The 23,803-nt window shown below is 34.6% G+C and overlaps 1 protein-coding gene and 1 long non-coding RNA gene across 4 annotated transcripts; both read left to right on the forward strand.

Moving 5' to 3' along the window:
- Positions 1-13,694: 13,694 nt before the first annotated feature.
- On the forward strand, positions 13,695-16,286 carry LOC132175127 (uncharacterized). Of its 3 annotated transcripts, none has more exons than XM_059586962.1 (7): positions 13,695-13,802; positions 14,648-14,787; positions 15,009-15,178; positions 15,261-15,488; positions 15,592-15,613; positions 15,691-15,786; positions 16,009-16,286. In XM_059586962.1, exons 2-7 carry the CDS (start codon positions 14,700-14,702, stop codon positions 16,062-16,064), a joined length of 660 nt encoding a protein of 219 aa, XP_059442945.1. In that variant the 5' UTR covers positions 13,695-13,802; positions 14,648-14,699; the 3' UTR covers positions 16,065-16,286. The 3 variants fall into 3 exon arrangements, with proteins under 3 accessions (XP_059442945.1, XP_059442947.1, XP_059442946.1); XM_059586964.1 differs by having other exon boundaries at positions 15,261-15,464; XM_059586963.1 differs by having other exon boundaries at positions 14,648-14,775.
- Positions 16,287-21,849: 5,563 nt separating this feature from the next.
- On the forward strand, positions 21,850-23,373 carry LOC132176665 (uncharacterized). The gene is made up of 3 exons (XR_009439562.1): positions 21,850-22,076; positions 22,308-22,380; positions 23,282-23,373. It is a non-coding gene; the product is annotated as an uncharacterized LOC132176665 (long non-coding RNA).
- Positions 23,374-23,803: the final 430 nt, after the last annotated feature.

A 23,803-nucleotide genomic window follows, 5' to 3' on the forward strand; every position in this document is an offset into this window, starting at 1 on the left:
TATCTATGAAATATGGTTTCAGTATTAGTGCTCTGGTATGTTTTATGAGTGAGATTGTGGTTTAAAAAACCAATGTGGACTATGTGAAGGGCTGTAGTGTGTGAGCGTGTGTGGGTTATGTCTAAATTTATGACTCGTTTGATTTGCGGAATAGATATTCTAGTAGGAAAATAATAGGTATTACTGTGAATAGAAAATGTTGGAATGGAATAATTATTTAAATTATTTATTTTGGTAACAACACATTTTATAATTGGAATTTATCAAAATTACTAAAATGCCTATATGATTTCTAATTTTTTCAAAACTCAAAAAAATAAAATAAAATAAAAAAGAAAAACCTAATGGGTGGCCAAGCCACCCCCAGAAGGCCATGGCGAGGCCCTCTGTGGGTGGCGCGGCCACTCCTAGTTCCTATTGTGGTTGGTCATCTATTTCATTCCAAGGGTTTATACAGCAAATCAAATGGACCCTTAGTGTTCTACATATAATGGGTAGTTGAGTAAAAGTTGTGTCCTCATTTGTGGTTTAACTCCCACACAGGGTGGAGTTGTGGAGTTGTATCGTGTATTGTCTTCTTATTTTTATTAATTTTTTTATCTTATAAATTGACTTTTTTATATTTGGACCTGTCATAGGGTTTGCAACTTGAGCATTCCCAAAAACTTTCCTATAAATGGTTTTCTTTTATAAATTTAGAAAAAATGTCAAAAAAGTCACAAAAGTGACAAAAAAAATCATCCACAACATAATTCTTAAATCTTCTCTACATTAGGATCGCTATAGTACAATCCAATGCAATCCCTCTCATCACATATATATATATATATATATATATATATATATATAAAGTGTTATTAATATTAATTATCTACTAAGTAATTATTTACAGATAAATAATAATTATTATATATATTAAATTACGTGGTGGTAATATATAAGTAGATAAATGTGAATATTTATATACATATAGCAATATCCATTAGAATAGAACTTTAAGTGAGATTTTATCCAATTAGATATAGGTAGATCTTCTTAAGGCAGTGGTTCAAGTGATCCCTACCTATTGTATGAGCGTTTTTCTTCTACCACGAGCTCTATGTAAGGAGATAAATTCCCAAATGTGTAAATTTTGGTGGGGCCAAAAAGAGAATAAATCCCGGGTAAATTGGATGAGTTGGGAGCGTATGGGCTTATCAAAAGAGGTCAGGGGGATGGGGTTTCTTGATTTTACAAATTTTAATAAGGCTCTTTTGGCAAAACAAAGTTGGAGGCTTTGGCACCAATTGGACAGCCTAGTAGCTCGGATTATGAAGGCGAAATATTATTCGGGATGTTCTATTTTGGAGGCAAATGTTGGAAGGCAACCCTCTTTTGCATGGAGAAGCATCCAAGGCTCTTGTGACCTACTTAAGGAATGGTTGGTGTGGAGAGAGCGTAATGGTTGCACGGCTTGGATTTGGAAGGATAGGTGGTTTCCGAACCCATCTACTTTCAAAATTGTTTCCCCACCAGCCTTTTTGGACCCGGAAGCAAAGGTTTGTACTGTTATTGATATAAACTCCATGTGGTGGGATATTCCTCTTTTGGCGCCCCTATTTTCCAGTGAGGAGGTACAAAAGATTAAAGAAATTCCTCTAAGCTCTACCAATCAAGAAGACATTCTTATATGGAAGGGTACTAAGAATTGAGTTTTCTCGGTAAAGAGTGCATATCACATGCTAAAGGAGGTGGAAATTTAGACAGTGGCAGCTGGGTCATCCTCTAATGGTGGCAGTGAATTTTGGAAGTGGTTATGGGCTTTGCCGGTGCCTAATGAGGAGAAATTTTTTTTATGGCAGGCTTTTCATAATAACCTTCCAACTCGGGACAATCTTCACAAAAGAAAAGTTCTCTTGGATGCTCTTTGTCCGGTGTGTGGTTTAGAGGTGGAGACCAGTCTCCATATCTTATGGCAGTGTGCCTCGGCGATGGATGTATGGTCGTTGGGGAATGCAAAACTTCAAAAATGCTCCTTTAGGAGACTTGGATTTATGTAGTTGTTGGAGTGTCTATTTGAGAGATGTGACCAAGAGGAACTCAGACAATTCTCTGGAATGGCTACACGTATATGGTTGCGAAGAAACGATTTAATACATAGGGGTGTTCTCTCACATCCGAGAGTAATTCTGCAGCAGACCAATAAGTCCATGCTAGAGTTGAGCTTGGCCAATGAAAAGGGAGAGCAAGCCTAGGCTTTACAAACGGAGGACGTAACTGTATGCTGGAGAGTCCCGGAGATGGGATGGGTAAAAGCAAATTATGATGCAGCACTTGAAAGGCATCAAGGTCGGATGGGGCTTGGAGTGGTGGTCCGCAATTCTCAAGGTACCATGCTGGCGGCAAGGTGTGTGGTTCGAGATGGGTGTCTTGCTCCGGCAGCAGCTGAGGCAATGGCGTTCCTCATGGCCATTTGTTTCTGTCGTGAGCTGAGATTTACCAAGGTGCACTTTGAAGGGGATGCAAAGTCTGTTATAGATTCTGTAAACTCGGATATGGTGGATAGCAGTGGAATGGGGCATATGATTGAGGATATTAAATTAGAGATTCATGCGTTTCAACAATTGGGGGGGGAGGGGGGAATCATGTAGCTCATTTACTTGCTAAATATGTTGTGAAGCATACTTGAATGGAGAGATGTGCCTCCTGATTGTATACGTGATGTTTTCTTTGATTTTAATGAGATGCCAACTATTCTATCAAAAAAATAATAATAATAATAAATAAAAATATAGGTAGATCTCTTAGAATATAGGAATAGATTTTCTTTTTCTCGACTCAACGTGGTGATAGAGTAATGCGATAAGTCTTCCTAAAGTCCTCCTAGAGCCATCCCAAATGTGATGTGGCTTTTAAAATCATCAATAGATCAAAAGTCAATAAATCACATCTCAAATTCAACGGTAATTTTAAAAACCACTTCACATTTAGGATGACTTTAGGAGAATTCTAGGAAGACTTATAGCATTACTCGTGGTGATGGAAGTATATATAAATAAGAGGACCCATTAAAGTAGGTTTTTTTTTTTTTTAACCAATTGAGGCCTTCTAGAAATCTAAGGATCGTACCCTCCAAGAAAAGCAATGATACGTGTCCCCCTCTTCTCATGCACTGTTCAAATAAATTGTTAAAGGCCATCTGTCATCCACGTCGATTATACGTGTCTTTCTCCCTCTCTTCCTATTGGGTTATTTTAGAAGAGCATAAGTCTCCATATTTCCTTACACTATGTTCTAAGCCAAGGAAGAAGAAGGAGACACCTAAAATTTTCGTTCAACTCCGGTAATCCTTTCTCTTCTTCCTTCAATTTACTATAATGGTTCTTGTTCTACTTTGTTTTCCTCTTCCTGCATACCCTCTCTTCTCTATCACGTTCTGTTCTCTATGGACTTATTTAGGAATTCAATTTCAAACTATATATATATATTGCTAGAATTTTACTAAATAAATCTGTCTTACTCCATAGCATGTGAACAAGAATAAAAAAGAATGTAAACGTACATTCTTTGCTTGAAGATGAATCTGCCATCTTCTTCCCTTTGGCCTGTTGTGTTGTGTGTGTAGAGGGTACTAGCCTCTCAACCCTAATTGCTCTGATGACCTAATGAAGTCTAATGGGCTAACTTCATTATATATGTAGAGTGAGAGTACATGGCTTCCTCAAGTGCTTACAGAATTGGTCCAGCCCATTATGGACCAAAATATTAAAATGACTATGCAGCCCACCCAAAAGTGAAATAAAATACAACAATCTCCCACTTGGACTGCATAATTCATTTAATTACCAAGTAAACACAAATAAGCATTCCAAAAACACAATCTGATCTGAATGTGTTTGCAACTACAAGTTAAGAATACATCGATAAGATGTATAACATATAACAAGTATTTACAATCACGTGATCTAGAAAAATAGAATGCAAGTATTACACACAAATAACACAAATAGCACAAATAGTGATCACTCCATATTTATTTGAAGCCCACTGAGACTAACACACAATGTCTCGTATCATAATACAAATAATGCCATGATCAATATCGCAAAACAGTACATGGCAACACAAAAGACTCACGATACACGCAAACATACAACTCCCACTAACTCAATAGAACAGAAGACTCCAACAACCCCATATAAGTCACATGCCCTTGAAACACTATAGGAGCTAACCCCTTAGTTAGTGGATCTACTAACATATGTTCTGTGGGAATATGCACAACACAAATGTGAGACTCGGCTACTTTCTTTCTAACAAACAAGTATTTTATATCAATATGCTTGGATCGCAAAGAGCTTCTAGTGTTCCGAGAGAAAGAAACTGTTGCAAAATTATCACAAAATATCTTCAGCGGCTTCTCAATGGTATCCACAACAACCAGCCCTGAGATAAAATTTTGCAGCCATATAGCCTGACATGTAGTCTGGTAACAAGCTATGTATTCTGCCTCCATAGTTGATGAAGCTGTAAGTGTTTGTTTGACACTTTTCCATGAAACAGCTCCCCCTACCATCATAAAAACATATCCAGAAGTGGATTTCCTATCATCTGAACAACCTGCAAAATCGGCATCTGAATATCCAACTACATCAAGAATGTCGGATCGCTGATATGTCAGCATAAAATTTTTAGTACCCTGTAAGTATCTTAGTACTTTCTTTGCAGCTGTCCAGTGACTTAAACTTGGATCATTCAAGTATCTCCTAAGCACACTTACAGCATAAGCAATATAGGTCGTGTACATACTTGAGCATACATCAGACTACCCACAACTGATGCATATGGAATGGATTGCATTTGAGTTCTTTCATTATCATTCTGAGGACATTGACACTTAGAAAATGTATCACCCTTCACAATTGGTGTCTTTCCAAGAGAGCAAGATTGCATATGAAACCTATTTAATACTCGATCAATGTAGGTTTTCTGAGACAATCCAAGAACACCTTTAGTTCTATCACGGAGAATTTGTATACCCAAAACATAAGAGGCCTCACCAAGGTCCTTCATATCAAAATGAGAGGACAACATATGTTTAGTTTCAAGCAAGAGCCCATTGTCATTTGTTGCAAGTAATATGTCATCCACATAGAGCACAAGAAAAATGTATCTGCTCCCACTGATCCTCAAATATATGCATTGATCAACAACATTTTCCTTAAAATTGTAAGAGGTGACAATTTCATCAAATTTCAGGTACCACTGCCTTGAAGCTTGCTTAAGCCCATAAATAGATCTTTTAAGCTTGCACACCATATGCTCCTTTCCATTCACCTGAAAACCATCTGGTTGCTCCATATACACATCTTCAGATAAATGGCTATTGAGAAAAGCTGTTTTAACATCCATTTGTTGAAGCTCCAAGTCGAAATGAGCTACTAATGCCATGATTATCCGAAAAGAGTCCTTAGTAGAAATAGGTGAAAAAAGTGTCTTTATAGTCAATCCTCTCTCTTTGCTTAAAACCTTTTGCCACAAGTCTAGCTTTGTACCTCTCTACTTGGCCTTTGGAATCATGTTTGGTCTTAAAAACCCATTTGCAACCGATTGGTCTGCAACCACTTGGTAATTCAACCAAATCCCAAACATCATTTTGACGCATGGACTCCATCTCATCATGCATAGCCTCTATCCAATGTGAAGATTGTGGACCATCAGTAGCCTCTTGGAAAGTAGTTGGATCAATAGACAATCCAACATTGAACTCATGCTCCTGCAAATAAACTACATAATCATCAGAAACTGCAGGCTTACGCGTCCTTTGGGATCTCCCTAGACGAACATCATCATCTGTCCCCTCATCAACATTTGGTTCAGTGTTGATAACATTTTCTTGAGCAATAACACGAGATTGCTCTACAGGTGGAGGTACATACACCGATGGTGAAATAAGATGCACTGGGACAACAACACGCTCCTCCCTAAATGAGATCTCACGAGGTATGGAAATCCCACTCTGAATATCATCCTCAAAATAAATGGCACGATCTGACTCAATGATTCTGGTTACATGAGAAGGGCAATAAAATCTAGAACCTTTTTAGCCGACACAGTAACCTATAAAATATCTAGAAATAGTCTTAGGATCAAGTTTCTTTAAATGTGGATTATGAAGTCTCACTTCCGCCTTACAACCCCAAACATGAAAATGGTGTAAACTAGGCCTTTTCCCAAACCACAACTCATAAGGAGTTTTAGGAACTGACTTGCTGGGTACCTGATTCAGAATGTATGTTGCAGTTTTCAAGGCTTCTCCCCATAAAAACTTTGGTAGGCATGAGTGACTAAGCATACATCGCACCATGTCCATCAAAGTACGATTTCTCATTTCTGCAACCCCATTTTGCTGAGGAGTTCCAGGCATTGTATATTGCGCTTCAATCCTGCATACTTCAAGAAACCTTGCAAAAGGCCCTGCATTTTGCCCAGTTTCATCATATCTCCCATAATACTCACCACCTCTGTCTGATCTTACAGCTTTAATATTCTTGTTACGTTGGAGTTCAACCATAGCCTTAAAATTTTTAAAGGCTTCTAAAGATTCCGACTTTTCACGAATGAGCTCAATGTAACCATAACGTGAATAATCATCAATAAAGGTTATGAAGTACCTATAATTTCCCAAAGTAGCAGGAGTAATAGGACCACATATATCAGTATGTATCAATTCTAAGACATTTTCACTTCTCCCATCCTTTTGTCTCCTAGTTTTAGCAGTAAGCTTCCCTTTAACACAATCAACACAAGTATCAAAATCAGAAAAATCTAGATTAGCATGAATACCATCTTTAATAAACCTTTCCATTCTTGGTCTAAAGATGTGACCCAATCGTGTGTGCCATAACATAGAGGATATTTCACTAGCCCTACTACGCTTGGAACCAACTACAGCACTCACAATAGGAGTATTAAGAGAAGAATAAGATAAAGAATGCATCAAGTCAATCATGTATAAACCATCACACAATATACCAGAACCAACCATAATAGAATCATAATAAATACTAACCATTCCATTTCCAATCTCAAAAGTATATCCACATTTGTCCAAAAGAGAAATAGAGATAAGATTCCTCCTAATAGAAGGTACAAAAGCGATTCCTTTTAAATCCAAAAAATGCCCAGAGGCTAAATGAAGTTTTGCAGTGCCAATGTATTCAACTTTGACCTTCACACCATTTTCCCATGTTCACCATCAACTCCCCATCACTCAGCCTTCTGGAGCTTTGTAATTCCTGCAAGGAATTTGTAACATGAATATTTGCACCATTATCTAACCACCAAGTGTCAGAGGGCACATCAACCATATTAGACTTAAAACACACTAACGTAAAAGGTGTACCTTTCTTCTCTAACCAAGCCATATATTTATTGCAACTTGCCTTCTTGTGCCCAAATGCATGACAAAAGTTACACTTTCCTTTGAACCCTTCTCTCTTAGGCACTAGAGAGGTGCGCACACCATCTTGTTGGGAAAACTTATTGAATTTCTTTACTTTATATGGCTTGTTCCCACTGCTGTTACCTTTATGAAAATTCTTCTTGAAATTTCCATTGTTTTGTGTCATTATAAAAACAGCAAGAGACTTTCCATTTTTTATCACCTCTTCTTCTTGAGTGACTATAGCAGTCATTTCACTCAAGCTCCATTCATCTCTTTGAGCATTGTAGGTAGTCTTGAGGGCGTCAAATTGGGATGGCAAGGACTCAAGCACTTGCCACACAAGAAAACTATCTGCTAACTCAACTTTCATTTCCCTTAGCTTGTTAAAAAAATGGGTGAGCTTCATAATATGCTCACGGACTCCACTAACACCATTATAAGTTGTGGTAGTAAGCAACTTCATGAAAGTTCCTTTTTCCGCTTTGTCAAACTTAATGAACTTCTTCCCAACCGCAACCAGAAAATCTTTGGCACTATCAGTATGAGTAATACTCTGCCTAATAGACTTGTCAATAGTGTACTTCATGATCATAAGACAAGTCCGGTTGGAATGCTCCCAACGCTCATAGTAGTTTTTCTCTTCGGCAGAACTTTCCTCAATAAGTTTAGCAGGTGCCTCAACCTTCAAAGCCAAATCAAGATTCATAATTGCTAAATTGATAGTAAGAGACTCATACCAATCTTCATAATTAGTCCCCGTCAGTGTTTTGATGGCAGATAATTGGAGAGACAGACCAGAATCGCTCAAAGCTAAGGACATCACAACAAGATTTATTATGTATGTAAAAGGAAAATAAAAAACATGCACTCATAAGGTCATCACAATTTTTCATGCTAGAGTCTCAATGCACAATAGACTCTTACACATATAGTTAATCTCAAATTTTATGCTAGAGTTTTCCATATACAATGAACTCATACACATGATAAAGCAAAATAATTAAATACAATTACTTAAAATGGCCCGCTATCGAAAGGATAAGACTAGGTCATCAAGTGCAAAGTATTTAACAATTTCTTCATCGTCCTAAGCATCCTACCAAATTAATGATTTACCGATAGGGCAAATCAATTATCTGTGTGGACCTTAGTAAGGCAATGATTTCAAAAAACATAACAAACTCAATTTCCCTTCTTTTTTTTTTTTTCTTTTTTTTCGGATAATTTTCAATAATACCCCCAATAATTTATCATGATTAGTCTCACGACAGGTGAGTACATAATCAATTAAAATCATTTGTATTAATACACAACAACATTATCCAAATTGTACTGGAAGTTTAATAAAAAGAAAACCCAATAATTTATCATAATTAGTCCCATGAGAGATGGATATGCAACTAATCAAAATCATTGGGTTTGATTCACAACAATATTATTCATATTGCACTAAAAAATAAAAATTGAACATAAAATTCAACTTCCAAAACACAAATATTATAAATAACATATATAAAATAACATGCACATCACCCTTTGGATATTAGCACAACACACATAAAAGGTCATGAATAATAACAAAATAGACCTTCCTTTTTTCTTTTTTTTTTCTTTATGACTTTTCAAGACATATATATTTTCTTTAGAAAAATGAACAATGCCGGCCAGTACCCACAATGCACCTCTTTTCAAGACATGTTTTCTTTAGTAAAAATTAACAATGCAGTGCAGTGTAGTACCAGGTGCGCCTCCGCCAAATATCCACAATTTTTTTTTTTTTTTTTTAATTTCTTTTTATGTTGTAGTGGCCGGATTTTCATTCAACCAAAGAGAAGAAACAAAAAATATAATTTTCAGGGATGGGTCTGATGACCCATACGATTATTAGAATAATCTCAAAAAAAAAAAAAAAAAATAGTTTAAACACAAGTCTAATGCAAATCTCATTGTTTACAATAATAATAATAATAATAACAATAATATTATTTAGAACAATGAGATTTATCACAATCATGTAGAAAAGAGACAGAAGGCTCTGATACCAATTGTTAGAATTTTAGTAAATAAATCTGTCTTACTCCATAGCAGGTGAACAAGAATAAAAAAGAATGTAAACGTACCTTCTTTGTTTGAAGGTGAATCTGCCATCTTCTTCCTTTTGGCCTGTTGTGTTGTGTGTGTAGAGGGCACTAGTCTCTCAACCCTAATTGCTCTGATGACCCAATGAAGTCTAATGGGCTAACTTCATTATATATGTAAGGTGAGAGTATATGGCTTCCTCAAGTGCTTATAGAATTGGTCCAGCCCATTATGGACCCAAATATTAAAATGACTATGCAGCCCACCAAAAGTTAAATACAACATATATATATATATAAACTTACTTTGTAGTTGTTAACTTAGTTCTTTATGGTTGGGAAATTGTGATTCTGTTTGATCTATACTGCTTATGCTGTCTATTGCCGTTGAGTAAATTTCTGAGTTTCATCATTTTGGTGTTTTGATAAATTAAGGTTTAGTTGGTATAAAGGGGATTAAACACAAACAAGAGGATTCCACTAAGAAGTTCCTTCTCAAACTTTCTTTTCGATTATTGTTTTGTTTAGATGCTGTGCTCTTGGGGTTTTTGTGGATTATGAGTTTAATTCGTAGGAGATTATCAATATGGGTTTTATTTTCATGGGTTTTGTTGTTTCTTTGATTTTGAGCATTTTTTTTGTTCAGAGTTCAAATTTGATTTGGATTTCCAACAGTTATATATATATATATATATATATATATATGGGTACCTTTATTTAAATTTTAGGCTTAAAATTTTAGAATACTCCTCTAAGCTTATTATTGCAAAATGTTTAGGTAGAAGATACTCAAAGGGAAACTCAACACCAAATCTAGGTAAGGGGATACAACACCAAAAACCTCAATAGATTTTATTACAAATCTTTTGAAAAATGTTGGGCATTTTATAAATAATTCATTTACATGATTTAAAATTGCACTTCCTTTCATATTTTAATTGTTCAAGAATGTTGCGTATTATAATTACCTCATTTTCATAAGTTATGCATGAATGCGATTATAAATGAAAGATGCTCATAAAGTTTCATGGTATTTTATACCATTATAGAAGAGTATACAAGATCATATGAAATGTTACATGTGTATTCATGTTTATAAATGTTTAACTTGAGGCACGATTATAGTCACGATCGGTACCGCATGGGTAACATTGCAAGTATACCGAAGGACGATTACGAGAAGGTGTGTGCTACCGGCCAGGTGGCCTTCACCTAAGGAAGTTTCTAACCTAGTACCTCTCCCCTGTGACGACAGGATGAGCATATAGGTCATTGGGGACAAGTCAACATGCACTGCTCATGGTAAAATTGCGGTGTCGGATCAAGGATAAAACAGTAGTTTTGAAAGAAAAGTAAAAAGAAGTGCTTGCACATTTCATAACTTACTTGCTATTCTTACATTAATTGTCAATTATTTTATTATTAGTGTATAACTGAGATTATGACATAAAATTTGCATAGTGTTTTGGTGTTGTGGCTACTTACTGATTTGTCGAACTTAACATTTTCCCTTTAAATTTTTTCAGATGCCACTTTACATAATAGTATTAAGGATGGGACTACCGGTGGGCATCCTTGAACTTAAGGACCCGGTCATATGGCCCTACGACTGGGACACGTGGACTTATTGTTTCGCAGAGTCGTAGGAGTCGTAGAGCTTGGGATTCCAGTAGATTACTTGGATTAAGCCGATACTGTGCAGACTTTTGATTATGTAGACTGCACAATTTTGATATTTTTGTATATATGAGGAGTACTTTGACGCATGGAAAGGTTATAACCTCCTTATAATAGCCACTTTTGGTTATACCTTCTAGTGGGCTTGTAATGTTTATTTTTGGATTCCCAAATTATATTTATACAAGATGTTATAGATGTTTATATTAAGGTTATAATTTTATAACTCACTTTCCTTGGTTTAATTATGTATGTTTAATAGTAATATAGTAATAATAATAATAATAATAATTATAAAATAAACTTTATAAACTTAAGAATTGAAAAAATAATAAATAAAATAGTAACCCCAATTAACAAACTAAAAAAAAAAAATTATGGAGAGTTGGGGGTGGCTTGCTACCCCATTTTGGCCATAGGGGGTGGTCGGCCACCTCCTTTTTAACTAAGGGTGGCTTAAGCGACCCCCAATGGCCAGCTAGAGGGTGGTTTGCCCACCCCCAACTTGCAAAATGGGGTGGCCGAACCATGCATATATATATAGAGGGTTGTTCTTTGAGGGTGGTTCGGCCAAGCCAAACGGAAGTGGCCAAGCCACCCATGGCCCCCCAAAGGCCAACCCTATATATATATATATATATATATATATATTTTATTTGGTCCTTAGGGATGACCGAACCACCCTTTGGCTAGCCATTAGGGGTGGCTCAAGCCACCCTTTAGCTAAAATGGTGGTGGCCGAGACCAAAATGGGGTGGCCCGCAACCCCCAACTCTCCATAATTTTATTTATCATTTTTTAATTGAGGTTACCATTTTTTTTTTTTTTGCAGCATATGTGGCATCCATAGCATAGGTACCACCTATGATATAATGCCACGTTAGCCAATCTTCTAATTAATTTGGCATTAATATGTGGCATTCGGGACAAGTGTTACCATTTTAAACGTGTACAGGTGTAGTTCTGTTAAATTTTTGAACGGAAGTACTAAGTGTGTCTTTTCAATATTCACAGGTACTAGTTGAGACACTTCTAGAAACCGAAGGGTTTGTTTGATTCTGGGCCTCACCACAGGTACCAAAATTGCATTTTAACCTAAATTAAATGAATAAAATAAAATAAAGAAAAAGTTAAAAATAGGAAAAACTTCATTTACTCTATGAAATGTGACGCATTTTGCAAAAACCCCTCAAAGTTCAAAATCTCTCACTTTAGTGTATCGATCTTTTGATTTTTTTTTTTTTTTTTTTTGGGTCAATTACCCCACTCCGTTAGAAGTTTCAGTTAAATCCTAATGGAGGGGTGTGAAATTCTTAAAATGCCCTTAGTTTTTTTAATAAAAATTCTAAAAATTCCAACAATTCAGATCCTATCGTGGGTCACCCAGGTGACCCTCCGTTGGGTCTTGTGACCCACAGTGGGTCACTCTTGGGTCACCAAGGTGACCCACCGTGGGTCAAATGTGACCCACGATGTGTCACTTTTTTTTTTTTTTTTTTTTTAAATTTTGTCAAAAAATAATAATATTTTATTTGTAGTTAAGGGTAAATTTGAAGTTTTAAAAATGTTTCTGTGGTATAAAGGCCATTTTACCTCTTTTGCCGTATGATTTAACCTCAATCTCTAACAGAGGGGGGTAATTGAAAAAAATCAAAAGACTAATACACTGAAGTGAGAGTTTTTGAACTTTGGGGGGGTCATTGCAAAAGGCATTTACATTTTCTCCTAAAAAATAATATTTTATTGATGTATAAAAATATTAAGGGAAGCTATCGTGAAGTGTATTGAAATAAAGAAGAAAAAAATAGTTTAGTTATTTAAATTTAAGGAAAATGAATAGAAAGCTGCAGTGAATAAGGTGGGCATGTCTTGTTTTGTAATCTCTGTTATACTTCGTTTGATGTTCTTTTTGGTTGGAGAGAAAATTTGAAAGGGTATAATCATAGGTTGCTAGAGAAAATTAGGGACATTTTATAGGGGTGAAATTTCTGTGGCTGTTGGCAACGGCTATTTAGTGGCATAATACTATTTCTCAATTTTTTTTTTTTTTTAATTTTTAATATTCTTATTTTTTACTTTACATCAATCACATTTTACTAGCATTTAAATAAAAAAATATCAATACAAAATAATTTTTTTTTATTTTTCTATATCAAACATTCTTATCGTACCAATGCCAAACAACCCCTCTATGCGCATAATATGTTCTTTTGCTATTCCTTGATCTTAACGTATTTTTTAGTTATTTAGTGGACATAACTTGTGTTGTGTCTCTTCAAGAATGATATGCCTTTTAAAATTATTATTGAACTTGTGATAGATTATTATTGAATTTTGATCAAATGGTAATTTTAAGAGCCACATCATTCTTGAGGGGAGACTTGCTTTTAACGTCTTAATGGTGACCCCCACCCCGTGTCTTATTCATCATGCACCACATGTTGTTGTCTCTAAATTATTTTGTTTTGCTGTCTCAATTATTATGCTTTTGCTTTTTCACTGAGCAGCTTTTGACTACACAAGATGTATACAAAGCGGTCATTGGGTGATAAGAGAGAGTGGCAGCAACTTAAAGAGAAGAAGAAAAACTTGAGTTGCAGAGAAGAAGGCAGCGTGTTTGAGTGAGTATATATACACCATTTTTGTTTCAGTTTTTTTTTTTTTTTTTTTTGAAAAGAGCTTAGAGAATTAAGAAAAGTTTTCTCTTTTGTATTTAATTCTTTTCATGGGAAAGTGAGATTTGAGTGTATTGTATTTTGAATTTGAGTGGTTTTTTCTTTACTTCTCTTTGTACTCCACCTCTCTTTTGTTTATGAATCTCTCTTAGATCGTCTCGGTATATATGGATGTAAGCATGCTTGTTAAGTCGAGCTACTTAAATCTTATTTTTTGATTGGGCACTTTTCTGGTTTTTCGGTGATCTTGGAATTTGCATTTGTCGCAACATATATGTGTCTTCTACTGATTGAAACGTAGATTCTGTGCTTGAGTTTGATTCGTTGTTGCATAGGGTGATTCATGGATGGTAATATTGATCATCATGGTGTTAGGTTCCTTTTCTTGAGACGTTGATTGAGTGGAACTTAATGTATAAAGTTTTGAATCTTTGATGGTTGAGAATCTTTAGTGTAGATCATGCCTGCTAAGGCTGCTATAGTTCCAAAATTTTAATCTTGCTTATCAGTTATAGTGAAACTAGTTCGTGGAGAAGTTGTTAGGACCACCTGGAGACAACCGGGTGGATTTTGGATTTTTTAGCGGATTTCTAAATATTTTCTAGTGGGATACTTGAAATTTATTTATAATATGCTGTTTGATTGTTTAGTTGTTGGTAAAATATCATCGTAGATGGTCATTTTGGTAAGAAGTTAGCAAACATAATTTCTAGCCATGCATATTTGTTTGTTGTTATTGTTTCATATAGTGGTCGTTTAATTGGTTCTAATGCTGAATCTCATGGTTGCAGCATATACTTTTCTTTGCATACTAAGCTTTGGGGGGTTCATAGCACTTAGAAAATGCAGGGAGGCAAAAAAAAAGATACAAAGAAAGAAAAGTCATGTGGAAGTAAAGCTTTAGTGGAGTATCGGGCAGGTAAAGTTGAAGGTAAAGTGCATCTTTTAACTGGTTGTAATGCTATTTTTTTTCCCTAATAACTTTATAGGAAAATGTGCTAACTTTAGAGTGCACATCATATTACTAAGTGAACTGCTTGCTTCCTACTTGTCACCCATTTTATCTTTCATTTGGATCAAGAGTGGAAAAGATCCGTTGTAATCCAACCTCAAAAAGTGCTGTTCATTTTTTCACCTCTTGCTTGATTGCAGGGAAAAAGTGCAAGCATGAGCAGTACAAAAATTACTGCAGCAAGTCGAATGGAAAACAGTTGCAACATCAAGGTCGTAGTTTCACTTTGCATAATACCACTGTCACTTATGGCAATGCCGATGGATCATATGTATCTTCATCCACAACTAGAATGACAGGGAGTGATGGAGTAAGTGATCTTTAAGGTTGATATTAACATGTTCAATTTGTAGGTTGGTTTTGTTTCTTAATTTGACTTTGTTGTGGAGCAGCTGACCATCCTAGAAAGCAATGAAGCTGAGACTTCTACAAGGCAAGGAAAACGCAAAAGCTCTGAGACTTCTACAAGGCAAGCAAAACGCAAAAGCTCTAAGACTCCTACAAGGCAAGCAAAACGCAAAAGCTCTGATACTGCTGCAAGGCAAGCAAAACGCAAAAGCTCTAATACTACTGCTACAAGGCAAGTAAAACGCAAGGTATCTGGGGGACTTCATAATAAGGTATTTATTGCATGCATGCTTCACTTTTTAGTCTTGAGCTTTTTGTGTATATATATAAGATCAAAAATTGATATTCTACTTATGGTGATGACATATTTTGTAGGGCCATTGCAATCTGAATGAAGGTATGTACACATTTGGGGTATATTTTTTTGCACATAAATGAGAAATAACCAAAAGGTCTGGATTGGAAAATTTTCAGGTGAGGCTAATGAGCTTCTTCGATTTGAACATTCATGGAATGGAAATGATACGCGCAGCTGGTCTGAGAATTTTAGTGGCTATAATGTTATGATTGGTAGGTGTCTCTTTTGCTATATGTGTTAACCATATTGGTAGGATTATGATAACATCCATCATTAAAAAATTATGCATTGTGATAGTTGCTTTACAAGCAATAGAGGGGAAATTTTACATGGAAAATGGGCCTCACATCACACACAACAAAGGTTAGAATATATATTTTTTTTAAGTACTTAATTAGCCGTAACTCGCATATCCCCTTGTAACAATTTTACAGATGTCTCCGAGGACGACTCGTATGAATATCACGAGGATTATTATCGGTGCGGTTGACCGGAGGCATCGACTTTTGAAGTGCTAACTTTTGATAAGGCAGTTTTAGATGTTAATTTGCAGCATGTGGCATCTTTTGGAGTTGTAAAAATGATATGGTTTTAAGTTAAGACTTTTGAATATCTATGCATGAAATAAAGCCGGGGTATTATTTGTAACTCGATCAACCATAAGTTAAATTTGAAATCTAAACGGAATTGGAAAATGCCCTAATTTCTTTCATCTTCTCTCCTTTTTATATGCATATTTTGAAGAAACTTTGGCTTGTAAGCTGATTGAAGGCAACACTTTCCCACATGTTATAATTTCTCTATTTTGTAGAGTTCTTCAAATCCTGATCATTCCTTAATTTTCTTTAATTCATCGCATGTCACATATGATAAATGTTGAGATGATAACCCCCTTTTTTTTTTTTTTTTTTTTTCATTTGATAATAATGTTTAAAATTTAAGAAACTTTATAGGATAAAGTCCTACGAGGATCCTGATCCAATTCTCACTTCAATCATGAGTTCTCATGCAATGAGAGACAAGAACCAAAAAAGAAAAGAAAAAAGGTCAAAACATAAATTAAATGGTTCAAGTTGAACCTATAAATTCTCTCCTATAATCCCATCCCATAAATTTTCATGCATATGTGTTGGAGAAATTTCTTCAAATCCAATCTATACATTTGTCATACGTTCCTCAACATATATATGAAAAACACATGAATTTTTTAAAGTAAGAAGGACATGATTTTTTAATAGAACTATTAAAAAAACATGTTCTTCATGACTCAATGAACACATGATAGTTTTATAAGGTGAGTTGGAGGACATTTCTATCGACCAAATTTGAAAGAAACTAACTAGGATTGTTGCTAGACCTTTTAGTGCAACTATATATTCTATTTTATTTTTTTATTTTTTATTTTTTAAAAAAAGTTAGAATTTTATTGAAAACTCAACAAAAAAACAAAAAGAACTCACAAGTAACTCTTGAAAAAACATGACGACTTAAAAGTCAGAGGAGACTTACACAAGCAAGTTCCTACAAAGAGGCAAACATGGGCAAGTAGTAATACTTTATTAAGAGTATTCCCAGCAACTTCCCTGTCATTTTTCCTATATTTAAGGATCTAAAATACTTTTTGCTTCCCTATGTCAAAATACACCCCAATAGCTTCCTTTAATCATTTTCTATATCATTTTCTATATTATTACTTTTTTATTTCATTTTATTCTTTTAATTTATTAGACAAACTTTCTCTCTCTCCCTCATATTCCTTTCCGAGAGTGAAACCCATTTGAAATCCATCATCTTCTTCCATAGAGTCCACAAAATAGCAGTAATATTTGATGTTTTGGTTTCAGTTTCTTAAATTTTTGTCCGGCATGACGAAGAAGAAGGGAGAGTGGGTGTCGTTCGGCATGACGAAGAAGAACGGATATGCGTTGTACTGGGTTTTTGAAGGCATATGCGTTCTCTTAAATCTATTGGGTTTCTATTTCTATGGATGATTTTGGTTTCTTGAGGGCAAAAATCTATGGTTGATTTTGGTTTCTTGAGGGTTGATCCAAAATCTATGGTTGATTTTGGTTTCTTAAGGGCAAAAAACAACTAGGATTCCAGATTAAGAAGAAGAAGAACGGAGATCAAAAGTAACGAATATCAAAAATAGCGTCTGCGATTTCTTCTCCGATTTGCAGTCCACAAAATAGTAGTAATATTTGATGTTTTGGGAGTGATGTTGGTTGAACTCCATTGCATTTGCAGGTGCTTGAACAAAGAAGAAGATGATGCTTTGAGAGGCGTGAGAGGAGAGAGAGTATTTTCTTATTTGTGATTATAATAATCACAAGGATCGCTACAGTGAAACCCAAAACATTGGGTTCTACTGTGGCATCTGATGGTTTAAGAAAGCACATAAGGAGTCTGCTGTGGGTGGCTTTTTGTGATTTTTTTGATATTTTTCCTAAACTTAGGGAATAGACCCATTTATAGGAAGTCTGCTGGGAATGCTCTAAAAATGAAAGAATGGATATCAGCTCTTTCAATCTTTATCATATACTTTAAGACCAAATCTATTATATTTCACTTTCTTCAATTTTATTATTATTATTTTTTTCTCTAATGGAATAATCATTCCGTGTACCAAATGTAATCTAAGGATCCGTTTGGTACACAAAATAGCTATTCTATTAAAAAAAATGAGTAGTTTTATTGAGAATGAAAGAAGGTGAAATGGATTAGACTTGAAATAGCAATTTATATGGAAATTTAGGGAATAGCTATTCCAAGTGTTAGAATATATGATAAGGATAAAATTCTAGTCATATACTTTAAAACTAAGGCGAATATATTCTATCTTCTTCCATTCTTTATAAAATCTATTTTTTTTTTTTTAATTGAATGACCAATTCTGCATATCAAACGAACTCTAAAAGATTAGATCAACAAATTCCAATATCCAAAGAGAAATGCTATACTTTCCTCCATTTTTTTTTTCTTTCTAAAAGTTGGTTTCCAAGTGATGTGTCGTCATTTTCCAAAATAATAGATCTCTTCCATGATGACACATTATTTGGAAATCAACTTTTGAATTTTTTTTTTTTTTTGATAAGTGTAGCACTTCTCATTTCCAAATAGAAAACAATTAACAACAGAATCCCAAACAACGACAAAGGAGTTAACTTTAAGATTGTAGCAGCCATCATAATTCTAACAAAACTTTTTTTTTTTTTTTAAAAGTACCAAAGTTAGCCTGTGAATTATTGATCAAAAGGCATTGGTGCTGACACCCATTAATCCACACTAATAATAGGTCAATAGCATCTAATCTTATGTTAACGTTGTCGACCCTAAATAAAAATAAAAGATTAAAAGTAAGCACTATTAAGGCCAACCAACAAGTCGACGTTGATAATAGATCAATAGCATCGACTTTTATGTCAACGCTATTAACCCTAAATAAAAAATAAAAACATCAGTGTCGACCGAAAAGTTGACACTATTGACATATTATCAGCATCAACACCCACTAGTCGACGCTGATAATAGGTCAGTACGTATAGCGTCTACTTTTATGTGAACGTTGTTGACACTACATAAAAGAAAATAAATTAAAATATATATATCATAATAATAATGTAATTTAATATAACAATAAATACCATATTATTTATATAGACAAATAATATAATTATATTAGTTTGTTTTATTAAATTTAAATTTAAAACTAAAAAATATCATCCAAATATATGTAAAAAAAAAAATACTATTTGCTGTGATATTATGTTAAATTACTAATTATTTAAATAACTTAAACCAATAAAAAAACAATGAATTTATTCATTTAAATTATACGTAATAAAAATTTATGAAAACAAGACACATGAATGGCATTTTTGAGCCTAACAAGGGAAATAAGGGATGTTTGATAGCCACAAACTTTTGCATGAATTCATCTTTCGGCATGAATCATGATTATGAATGACTCAACAATAATCATTATTTAATTGATAAAAGCACTTTCATGCATGGAACTACAACATGCACACACCCATATAAACCATGCACTTCTTTCTAAAAAACTTCAAGCACATCAATCGATCACCAAGTCATATATATAAGGCCAACTAATTACCATGAGTGATTGTAATTGTTCTTTTGCTGCTAAATTATGGTTAATTTATAGGTCGTTAAATTAGGCACCGGCATATTTTATGCTATCGCAACAAGTTTTTGTTGAGATGGTTGTGATGGTGGAGAGTATGTCGGCACCTATTTTAACGACCAACATGGTTGGAAGGCCGTATGTAAGTGCCTTAGGATTGAGGTAGATAATCTTGGCTGGTCGATGATTGGATAATCTTCCCCCCTCCCCTCCCCCCCCCCCAAAACAAGTGTGGAGTACTGTTCGTAAGAGTAGCACTTGTCTCTCATGACCACTTTCATTGTTCAAAGTAATGGGTATGAATGAGAAGAGGTGTTAGGCCGTTCATGATCTCTTCTGCTAATTTTCTTATAACAAAATAAGCAGCACCGTAAATGAAATCATCCAATTATCGATCGACTCGAGAGTTATGACAGACTACAACAGTCAGCAGATAGCCAAATACATGTAGCATTTTTTTTTATTATTTATTGGTTTTTCTTTATGTCATCAAATGGCGGGTAGTAGCTTAATAGGCCAAATGGATTCTCTCCATTTCCTTTGAAAAGGAGAGGAACCGGCGTGGCAAAACAAGAAGACGTAATAGTTTTAAAAAAATTGAAATGATTTTTACCCTCTTCCCTTGATAGGTATGTGGTTGTATGAATAGATTTTTATTTTTATTTTATTTATTTTTACAAGTGTAACACTTTCTCATATCCAAATAGAAACAGAATCCCAAACAACGTTTTAACTTTAAGATTATAGCAGCAGATATGTGGAATAAACTATTGTAATGAAATTGAATATTCATTCTTTAATTTGTTTGATAAGGATCTATTCATAAGATCCTACAAGAAAATTGGTCTTTAGCGACCATATTTTTAGCGACGACCTAAAAGTTGTCGCTATAGTTCAATATCAGCGACGACATTTTATTGTCGTCACTAATTCCATAAAAAAAGATTTGCAAACAGCGACGACTATATGTCGTCGCTGATAGGTAGTCGCTAATGTTGGACTAATTTTTTTTCCATGAAGCGAAAAGCCGCGCCAAAAAATTTGTGACAGGGTCCAGGTCATTTGCGACGACATTGTCGTCGCTAATAAGAATTTTAATTAGCGACGACAGTGTCGTCGCTAACTAATGAAAGAAAATAAATGAAAATCATAATTAGCGACGACATTGTCGTCGCTAATTAGAATTCTTATTAGCGACGACACATGTCGTCGCTAATCAATTAAAGAAAAAAATTAAAATTCTTATTAGCGACGACCTTGTCGTCGCTAATTAAAATTCTTATTAGCGGCGACACATGTCGTCGCTAATCAATTAAAGAAAAAAAATTAAAATTCTTATTAGCGACGACCTTCTAATTAATTTTAATGGAATTTAGAGCGCGAGTATTAATTTGAGAAGGGCGCGGGAGACTTGTGCCCAACCATTTTTACCCTAAATTTCAGCTCCTATTCCTCCTCCTCTTCCTGTCAGCGCCGAGCCTACACAAACCCCCTTCAACACTTTGAACGCTACGCAATTAGGTCCAAGGGCGACCACGAACCAACGCTAGGGCTCATGTAGTGCCCCAGATTTAAAATCCTCATTTAAAGATATTAAATTGAAGATAATATTATTTTAATAATTATATTAAGTGATGAGATTTGTTCTTGAAGAATTTATGGATTATATGAGTATTATAGGAATGAAGTTTTATTTGAGATCATACATCCTAAGGTTTAGGATAGATTATAGCTTGATAATTTAGTTGGTGACTTTAAGAGATATGATGATATAATGATACATATTATACATTTGAAGGAAAGTTAGCTTTGAGGGATAGTTGATTTGGTGTTAGCAAATGAAGAATGGTGTGAGAATGGTTAGATGAGATTAGATATAATTTTAATAAGGAGTGGGCCCAAAGTGTTGTTAATAATGGACCGGAACCCTTCAATAATTCACACCATTTTCTTTCTTTTCCTTTATTTATTCCTTTTTTTTTTCCACACTCCCCTCTCTTTTTCCATGAGGCCCCCACCCACTTTCTTATCTTCCTTTCTTATTTTCCAGCACACCAACGACCAACCCCTCTCTTCCCCCACTTTCCACAATACTACCACTCATTACTCCTTCCTTTTTCTTCCTTCCTTCTTTTACCACACGGCTTTTGAACTTTTCTTTTAATTTTTCTTTGACTTCACCTACTCCCATTTCTTATTACTTAACGGAGAAGAAGAAACAATAAGATAGAGAGAGGGAGCTTTACGGATATAAGAAAGAGAAGGCAGAGGGTGAGATGCTGAGGGGGAGAAACAGAGATTTAAAGGATGACCAAAAGAAAAATTCGCAGAATAACAAAGATAGGTTCTTCAAAGGTAAAATTCTTCTTCCTTTAGCTATGGGTATTTGATTTTAAGTTGAGTAATAGGCCTTAGATGAGAACCTTTTTGATTTAATCATGATGATATTGGGTGGTTTCACTCTTGAGAATTTTGAATTAGTAGTGGGAGTTGATTCTCTATTTTAATGGGTTAACTTCCCTAAAGGAGTAGACTGGAGTTAATTGATTCTCGTGAATTGTTATTAATTTAGTTGTGAATAAACAGAATGGAACAACAAGATATTTTGTCAAGATGATTAATTAGCAGTTTAAAGACTGCTCATAGCTTCAGTCTAGAGGTAAGTAAATTCACTACCCCTTCTAAAATTACTTCATGTCATGCTATTTATTCATTCTTTAGTAAATTGTAAATGATTATTTTATTTATGTATTATGAAGTTATGTTGCATGCATGAAGGATTTCTAAAAGAATTATCTAGAAAGTTTCTATTTATTTAAACGCTTTTTAAATACAACAAGTTTATATTTGAAAAGGTTTTCAATTTGAGAAAAGAAAGTTGAGAAATGATGATGATTATAAGAAAGAAAAATGATGATAAACCCTCCTACATGTTGCCCTAAGATGCATCAAAAGAAGTACAAAGAAAAGTACAAGAGATGAGATAAATGTTTATGAAATGAGGGCACATGTATGGAGGAGAGTATTTTTGGCCCCAAGATAAGATAAGATGAGAGTTCGGTACCGATACTCGGATGGAGGCGAAACCACTGAAGGAGGCTATGCCAGAAGGTGGTATTCCATCAACTAGACCGTTGAGTGCACCAAGAAAGAGTTAATTGACGGTCGGGCATGGCTGTGGCCACAGTTCAGTGCCATGGTCACAAGGACCCGCAACCCTCGTGCACAGGGGTAATAGTGTACATGGGCCTTATTATGAGAAAATGATACTATATTTTCAACGATGATATGCTATGATGATTTACAGAGATTATTTATAATGATGCATTATGATGATGATTTATAAAGATGATTTACAACGATGATCTATTACTAGATGTAATAGTATGTATATGTTACGGGAGATACAACCGTACATACAGATATTATTATGGCTAGAATTATATTTATTTGCGAAAATGATTTTCAAAACTGAGAACAAGGAGTAAAACTATTTATGGTTGTGTATTTTACTTGCTGGGCCCCCTTTGGGCTCATTCAGTTTTATTTCTTGTTTTCAGGTAGAAAGGATGCTGGAATAGGAGGCCGGAATGGGGTGGGAATAATTATTAATTTTCAAAGTCTTTTCATATAAGTTATTGTAATGATATGATATTCCGCAACTAAAGTTTAATGTTTTTCTAATTTCGCTTGTAATAAAATCTCTTGAATAATGTTTTATACATTTTTCGTATCCTTTAAAATCAAGTACTCTGATAGACCTTATAGATCTTTGCAAGAACTTTTGTTGTAAAAGAAGAAAAGTGGCAAACTCAGCCTTAACGGGCTGGGGGTGTTACAATTTTGGTATCAGAGCAAAGGTTATAAGGTTCTGGCAGACTTTTCAAAAAAAAAAAAAAAAACAAAAAAAACAAAAAAAACAAAAAAAAAAAAATTTGGGGGGTTAATGAGAAGCCACATTCCGGCCAAGTAGAGTGTGCATTGTTGTGTGGTCTCTAATAAAGGATGAATGAGCATTTTTCTAATGGTTAATTTTTTGGTTAAAAAAAAAAAAAAAAAAAAAAATCATCCTAGTGTGATTA

The sequence above is a fragment of the Corylus avellana genome, chromosome ca3 (genome assembly GCF_901000735.1).
Source record: "Corylus avellana chromosome ca3, CavTom2PMs-1.0".
NCBI lineage: Eukaryota > Viridiplantae > Streptophyta > Magnoliopsida > Fagales > Betulaceae > Corylus > Corylus avellana.